Below are 8,924 nucleotides of genomic sequence, written 5' to 3' on the forward strand. Positions count from 1 at the left end.
AACAAGACACTAAACTAGGTTTACGTAGGTCGATCGTACATTACGACAACCTAGTACTAGTAAGTAGTTAAACGTATTATTATCTATATTATAGTGATTCAATATATATATATATATATATATATATTGTAATACATGGTTATTGAAATGTCATTGTATTTGACTAAATACTAGGATGATAGTTACACATTTGTACTTTATAGGATTGTTTTACTATATAATCATAAATCAAAATAGGAATATGGCTTGTAACAGAGCCACAGACAGATTAAAGAAAGAGAAGAGCCCCCCTTCCCCGATGGGTACCATCCGTATAGAAATAAAGCTTAGCCATAAGCTAAGCTGAGGAGAAGAATCTCAAAGCAGACATCACATGTTGGTGAAGTCTGGAAAACATGTAAGGTTTCAAAGTCTCCTGACTGATTCAAGTTCAAGCAAGGTGAAATTCATTAGGTAAGGACTGCAAAGTGCAATATATTTTCAGTCAGCCCCCAAAAAATATCAACTTGAATGGCAATGTACAAAAATATGAAGATATCTGGGTAATAAAATTCTTACAGAAACAAGGAGGTACCATGAATAAGTCAAAGGTGTTTGTGCTGAACTGCTAGCAAGCAAAAAAACACAAAGTCCCCCGTGTCTTAACCAATGGAAATAATTTAATTTTAAGAACTCTGTAACAATCCAAAATAAAGGGTTCAGACCCATCGTTAGATTCTACAATCTCAGCCAGATAAGAAGATACTCCAGAAAAGGACTATGTAACAAATCTCATATCAACCTCCAGACTATTGATGGAAGACAAAACTGTAGAAATCAAATGTTACACCTCTCATACTGAGAAGGTATAATGATCCTTTGAATGAGGAACTTCACCAATGACAAAATTAAGTCCCAGAAATTCAGGTAATCAGTACGTCAAAGTCAAAAATAGCAAGTTCTGAATTCATAAAAAGCAAAATAAAATAAGATACACACATCTGAAATTAAATATTGATGGAAGACTCTTCACTCTAAAAAGAAGACAACAAAATAAAATGAAAGTAGAACAATGAGTCAAAAAATAAAAACCATGGTGCTAACTGCTACAAAATATAGGGAGCTTGCACTAAGTAAACAAAAATGCAAGTTAACTATCTGAAGTACCAAGAGAAAATGTAACTATAGAAGGTATTATGAAAGCCATCTAAAAGCCAGGGATAGGTGTGAACTGATGATTGACTAACACATAAATTTAATTGTTGACAAAATCATAGCAACTGTAACAACAGTATTTGAATGAAACATTCACACACAACTGAGGTAGGTTATTCAAAAATGTAATTAAAATTTCAGATTCTATCAAAATGTTACAGATAGGTTAGGAACAATGTAATAATTTATGTAGATCAAAGAAATTTTTAAGTACTTTAACAAAATATTTCAAAAGAAAAAATTTAAACTTAGTTATAAGTTTCAAAAAGAAAGTTTAACTTTGAAATTTTTTTCAAACAAAATTGCTTCACACCTGATTCTCTACAGGTAACACACAATCAGCAAACCTACTTAGTTGGTGAGTGGCCAAGGCTGCATTATATGGAGATATAACCACATCATCCTCTCTGGATGGATAAACTGGTACTACAAACCTGAAAAGGGTGACAAATATAAGCTAAGAACAAAACTATCTAGTCATATGAAATGTAACCCATCACACAAGATGAATAAAGTACATTTTAATCTCCAAATTTACTCCCATAAAATGTCACTCATCACAATGAGTTATATCATTAGCGCTTGTAAGCTTACGGTCTATACAAAATGGTAAGGTTTTCTATCAATGCACAGTAAAAGACATTTCGAGCTTAAAATTAAGAATTTTCACAGCCAGTTTCATAACACTGTAATTGCTATATACTAATTTGAAACAGGAAAAAATTAATTAATTGCACTGAAAATTCCACATCAAAGCACTGACAACACATATCTGCCCCTAAAACAACACTAACTTTGTAAAGTAATTTCAATTACAATAGGTAAATATCATCATGGCTAAAACATCAAAATTGGATTACTTTAAATTTTGTTTCTAATTCTCACATTTTCTTCATAGAATTGAGTTTTTTTTTCGGCACTATATTCAAAAAATAAAATATAATTTATCATACAAACAGATCTACTACAACACATCACAAAAGAATCAATAAATGACATGCCATGCAAAAATATTTTGAAAATGAGAGTTAACAGCCACACTTGTAAAACAAGTGCACATACATTTTTGTTGTACATTACAGTAGAAAAATCACCTTTGCACCGAAGGAAATTCTTCAGACAAATTGGAAAGAACAGATGTTCCCATACCAGATCCAGTTCCTGGAAAAGTACAGAAACTTCATAAGTATCAAACAGTCAATAATTGGTCTAGCAACATAAATCTACTTATATCAAGTTTCTTTAACTATGTTGTATGTTAAACATGTTGGGTGTTTCTTTTTCTTCTTTAGTTTACAAACAGATGATCATTTTGTGTTCAGGTAATATTTTCACATATACACATGCTAAATTTCTATGTATAGAAAGACCATTTTTGTAATGTATTTAACTTCCTACTGTCTAAATATGCAATGCCATAGACTGATCCCCTCTTGTACTGCTGATTTCTCCCATAAAAAAAAAAGAGTCAATGCAAACCTATCATGTAGTTTTTCAAGTGTGAATCATACTGTGTAGGCTCTTAATAGTACCTTAAGGCTATGTATTCCCTATTTTAACTAATGGTTCAGTCTCTTTCTTCCAACCCAATCAAATCAGAAATTCAGTTTTAACCTCACACAGCATTTTCTACTGTTCATCATGCTATAGTAGTAACTATTCTTATCTGAGAGGTATTCAGTGCACTTGAGAATACTACAGAGTAAGGTGCTGAGATTAAATTTTGGTGTTGTGACCATGGGATTTGTTCTAGCATTCTTTTCTATTTTTCTTGACAGGTGTACTTTTCAGTGGAAATGTAAATTTTTACATTTCAGAGGACTTAAGAATAGACTAAGGAAAGAAAACTGTAGCATATGAAAAGTTCAAGGCTCAAAATAGTAGTCCTTTGGAGAACTTATCTGCTTATGTGGATGACTTATGTTACCCATAAACTAAGGCATATCCCATCATGGTATATGAAGACTGCAATGATGTCCTCATAAGTTCATGGAAGTATTATCAAGTGAAACAATGTGGCATCATCTTCATGTAAGAGACATCAAAATTCTAAATATGCTGTATCTGTGACAACTAAGTTTGAATTGGTAACTCCAAGCAAGTTTCATGGGAGGAAGAAGCCTGTAAATACTGTAATATATTAGCAAGATTGTCCCTTGCGATGACTACACTGTGAAAAGCTTGTGTTCCATCATATGCTACCTAGTCACAGACACATCCTTGCACCTTCACACACAGACACACTGAATAGCAATGATTGGGCCGGGCTTTCCTTGATGACTATACCATGGCAAATACTGATAATACCTTTCCCCATATGGTACTCTGAACAGGAGGTTCAAAGCACCTGCTTTGGTTAAGGGCTGGAAGGCTGCTATTAATAAAATTGCTATACATATATATGTGTGTGTATATGATTGGATTTCATAGTTAAAATTTAAAATGATAGGAGAACAAGCCTAAAATAGAGAAGAAAAAATGTTGTATATGTAGCATACAACTTGTATATTTTCCTTTTTAAATTACTGTATTTTTATGCAAATAACCCACAGGATATATATTAAATTGGTATTTAAAATGCCAACTGCAGGATATACCCGCATGCAGGTAATATGTTTTGTTTTTTTTGGTTTTAAGACTGCAATTGCCAAATGTTTAGTTTATGTTGTTCATGTTCAACATGTGATGCAATTCATCAACTGGCCACTAGTACATCTGTTAATAATCCCAGTTGTTTTCTGGTCAAAGGACAAAGTATAAATATGAATACTTTGGACTGTATTTATCAGCATCTGACTATATTACAATTGAATTTAATAAATTGCTCATGTATTCCAAGACAAGTAGGTTTCACGTTCAGTGTGTCTCATAGCATCATCATAACTTTTAACCTGTGATTGGCTTCCCCACATGACATAACCATAGGGGATTGAGGTAAATTATCAACGAGATACAATCTTTTTTGGTAACTTTAATTGTAATATCTTTAATAACAGTTCTTTTGCAGATGTTACATGCATGTATCTCATTTGATATGAAATAACTAAATGACTAAATAACAAACAATACAGTTTCTTCCTGAATAAGTAAAGCTCTCATCACACAACATGTAGCAACAAAAGGAAATTAAATCTTCTTTCGTAAAGCATTCAAAGTGTCCCTGTGATGCAGCTGCAGCAGCTCTGAGTCGGCAAGTGTAGGTGTGTTGCAATCCACATCATCATCACTTGTCCTCCTCTTCTCCAGAAATCAGCCCACTCTTCTTAAAAGCATTCAAATGGTTGATATTTTGACAGCATTCCATGCCTCTACAAGCCAATGCCAAACTTTGGCATAGCTGGCCTTTTTCATTTTCCCAGAGGCAGGCCCCCATCATCCATATCTCCCAAAATTTGCAGATATTCAGTTTGAACACACTGTTTATAGTGAGGTCAAAACTGCAGTATCACGGCTGTTTCAGTGTCAATTTTTTTCTTATTGGCTGACGTAGGTTCAAATACCAGGAGTGTTTTCTTTTTGATGAAGAAGGTCCCTGGCCACAACTGCCAGCAGTTTTCAGCCCACTCTTCAATTTCATCCTCATTCATCCAACCCTTTTTGTTTGCCCTGACAAAAAGGCCAGTGGTGAAGTTCTCTTTGGGTGGTGTTTTTCTTTTGAAAATGACCGTCGGCTTGACTTGGTCCCATCAGCGAGGCAGGATAGTATAGCAGTGAAATTTGTTTTTTCATGTCCTGTAGTCATGATGCTGATAATAAATGAGTTTTTTGTTTCAAAAGCCCTTGATAGCAGCACATCATAACTAATGAGCACCTCGTTCATGTTACCAAGGAAATATAGAATATGGATATCTAAATCTGCCTTCTACTTTTCAAGAAACTCCAAGAAGCTTTCCACTTTATGTTCCCAGTCCACAGGTAGCTTTTGGCCAACAGACATCCTGGCTCTAATAGATAGTCTGTTTTGTTTCATGAATTTGAAACACCATGAAGGTCCTCCTGTAAAATTGGCAATACCCATCTGCTTGGCCATTTGATGTGCTCAAAGGCATATGAGAGACGAGGATACTGAATGGCCCCACATCTCTTTGTGATAAAATCCAAACCTTCAGATCTTCTTCCAATGTTGGCCACTCTGCACCTCCACCCCCTCATGCCTTGTTTAGTTTTAGTATTTCTTTTAATTTTTGCTGTTGTTTCCCCTACTCTCACACAGATTTTTCACCCACTTCAAACACTTGACAAGCCTCTTTGTTGCCAAGTTCTTCTGCATACTGAGAAATTTTCAGTTTGAATTTGGCCATGTAAATTTTACATTTTCTCTTCCTAGTATTGATAGCAGACATCGTACATCGGTAATTTTTATAATGATTTATAATAATCTGGACAAATTCATAAAATGGTATAAAATTCAACAGCCAACATGGTGAATTTAATTGAATGGACAGCAATTGACTGTTATAGAAACACAAGTATAGAGGACCACATTTTAACTGTCTTCTGCCTTTCATCTTTAGGTCATTGTGTGTGTGTGTGTGTGTGGGTGGTGTTGTCAGTCTTTATATATTCTGGTGGATGTGTTCTGTTTGGATTATTTATCTGTGTTTCTGATTGGTTGAAAGACTTCCTATAGATTCGACCAATGGCAGCCACAGATTACTCACTTCTAATCTGGAATCTTTGTTTAGTGAAGGTTTTTATTGTATTACCATAATGTAAAAAGATTCTTTAATTTTTCTTGTTTTCCAAAATGTGTCTGTATCACTGACTTCCAGGGTATACACGAGTGAGGGTAATATATGGCCGAAAGTTTCTTAGAGCACTTTTTTCCTCAGGTGTAGGGTATACCAAGGGCAGATTATTTACGTGAAAATACGGTGGACAAGTGTACATTTCATGGTCACCTAAAATGTTCAAATTTCCTTATATACATGTTCAGGTGCAAGCATAGATTTAATATAAAGAAAGACCATTTCAGAAATGTGTGACACATAGTTACATGTTGCCATATGTCATTCTCCTTTAGTGTTGTTCAACTCTCCCACAGAAAGTGTCACTGAAGATCTATATGGTATCATATAGCTTTCTCCTATTTTAGCTCATGGAATGACCAAATGATTTGAGTAACTAGTGCATTCTGGAAGAGATGACCTATTGTGTTCTTTATTTGGTTTACTTAATATTCAGTTGCCTTATTTCAATTAATTCAAGTCAAAAATTCAGTTCTAATCACACAAATTTGGATGGGTCAAAGCACACACGTCATGACCTTTTTACACTTACAATCAAAAAATAATTATCAATGAATGTCATTAAGCTTGACATCAAAATGTAGATTATAATTCAAATTTTAATATGAGTTTTAATTTCTTAATTTCAAAAGTAAATATTTAAATAAATTTTTAATCTTTATTTATCTGTATCATACAACACTTCTTAGCTCCAAATTACCCAGTCTAGCTATCTTTTCCACCCCTATATAATTTTGTGAGTTTTCAAGGAATTACACTCTGACATGTTATATATACCGGAGCTAAAATGTAATTTATTGCCTCTAAGCTTGTTACTTTAGTGAGATATATGCAATAAGATGAAACCCACATGCCTTGCCACTCTTAGCACATTCCGTTTTTCAAAAAATGTTAATAATTCTCTCTGACATTTGCTGTTAGATTATTTCAGCCAATATAAAGAGAAGATTCCAATTTTCTGAATGCTAGAAAAGTTCAGGTGACAGGTTTTGAGAAAGCAATTTGAACAGACATTGGAATTATTTAACATATTTATATCCTAGTTAGAAAGCCAGTTAAATTATAGAAGTTTTAGTACATTTTATTTTTCCTGCATGGCAATATTTTGCATTATAAGTCAAATATTTGGACATAAAAATAATCTGTCAGACAAGCCTAAGGTTACAAACTAATAGGTCTAGGATGCAAAGATAAGGGTACAGAAGTTTGAAAATATTTCTAAATGTAAGCACTAAATTTCTTGTTCTTAATGTGTATTTTTCATTTATTGTTAGAAATGTAACTAAAATATAAAAAATTAGAAATTTATTAGGTTAGATATCCAAACTTAAATAAAAAAATACTCATGATAGTATGTGCATGTCATGAGCTTGAGTGCATAATTTGACATGTAACTTGATCTTTGTGTAATTACAGCTGTCCCATGTAATAAATAGCTTTTACCATTCACTAAAAAGATTTGCAACTGTAAAAAGGAAAAAGGTTAATGCATATTTATTATGTATTTTTTGTTACATGGTGGTTATAAGAATGGTTAAATTGACAGAGCCCATATACAGTTAATGTTAGATATATAAAATAACAGATAAAATACAAAGTTTAACTATAAAAACCTTTTGATATTCATTTATGAGGTTCTAGAAATTTGAAAGTTGTAAGATGAAAAAAAAAGTATTTTTATTCTTAACATGAAAATCACCTTGCACTTAGACCGAGTCAGTAAAGGTTTCATAAATTCATAGACAAACCTTTAGTAAAAATACTTTGTTAAAAATATGTAATTTTTTGTATACAACAGATCTGTAATGTTTACTAAAAGCTGACCAACTTTCTCAAAGATACATTTACAACATCCAAAGTTATAGTATGTATAGTTTTATGGTTACATGGTGATCAAGGTCGATCAGAATGACCGAGTCAATACCAGCAGAGTAAACAGAGCTACATTCAAAATGTGATTAAAATTCTTTATTATGAATATGGTTCCCACATCTTGGGTAAAATGAAATTCCTCAACTTTTCCCAGACTTCTTCCTGCCCAAAATATGTTAGTTCCTGAACATTTGATCTTTGCTTGTAATGTATGATTGAGCTATTACCCATAATAAAATGTGTAATTGCAAAACATTAATCAAGCATTGTTTGTATGTCAAGATTCCTAGTTTCTTTAAATATCATATTGCCATGTTTCAATATGATCAGTATTCTGTTCTCAAATTACCAACAATTTATCAGAACATATACAATAAAGGCAGTGTATCGATTTTTAATGCTAATGTATACTAAATAACAATTTTTTAGATTTTAATTTAAGTCACAAAAGTGTTATTACAGCATAAGCAACAGTATATTGTTGTGTCAGCGAAGTCACATGACTAGTGTCATGCCACGTTTCTAGAACTATCCTGTACCTTGGCGAATGCTCTAGCATTTACTAGATATAGGGTAGTCTGGTATATAAAAAGAGGGTGACAACGTGACGGGACAATAATGTGTGTGTGTGTAGACAGTAAGTAATTGATCTGCAGTCAGAGAGAATTATTGAGCACGTTCATTGTTATAGCGCTTGTTTTAGCGCGATTGTTGAAATTAAGTGTATCGTAAAGTTATATTCGGAAAGAATAAACCAGTTTTATTAAGTAAGGACTTGTGTCACTAAAGTTTCATCGGAACGAAGTTATGGAAAGTTAATTAATGAACGGAGACGTAACAATATATTATAACAGATGTGATTATTATAATTTGACTTTTAATACAGGGAAAGAACATGTTTACTTAAAGATAACTTTTATGTGCGGAAACATCTGTTAGCTGAGTTCTTGCACAGATCTTAAAATATAACGTTGATAAACGGAAACAGTGGCACATGTAGATATGTAGATCTTGAAAGTCAAGTTGTTCAAAACTTGAAAATAGCGTTGACAACTGGACCAATTGTTGGTTGAGATGTTGCAAAGGAAATATCTGCTAAAGCTTTTTGCC

General features: G+C 33.0%; 1 protein-coding gene across 3 annotated transcripts in view; it reads right to left on the bottom strand.

Annotated features, from left to right (window-relative positions):
* Window positions 1-8,924, bottom strand: part of LOC106461579 (tubulin epsilon chain-like) — an 84,190-nt gene that overhangs the window by 22,931 nt on the left and 52,335 nt on the right. For all 3 annotated transcript variants that reach the window (XM_022388584.1, XM_022388583.1, XM_022388586.1), the window contains 2 exons: window positions 2,289-2,355; window positions 1,508-1,628 (listed from right to left, as the gene is read on the bottom strand). In XM_022388584.1, coding sequence (XP_022244292.1) covers window positions 1,508-1,628; window positions 2,289-2,355 — 188 coding nt within the window. The remainder of the gene's footprint in view (window positions 1-1,507; window positions 1,629-2,288; window positions 2,356-8,924) is intronic.

The sequence above is a fragment of the Limulus polyphemus genome, unplaced genomic scaffold, assembly GCF_000517525.1.
Source record: "Limulus polyphemus unplaced genomic scaffold, Limulus_polyphemus-2.1.2 Scaffold991, whole genome shotgun sequence".
NCBI classification, from domain to species: Eukaryota; Metazoa; Arthropoda; class Merostomata; order Xiphosura; family Limulidae; genus Limulus; species Limulus polyphemus.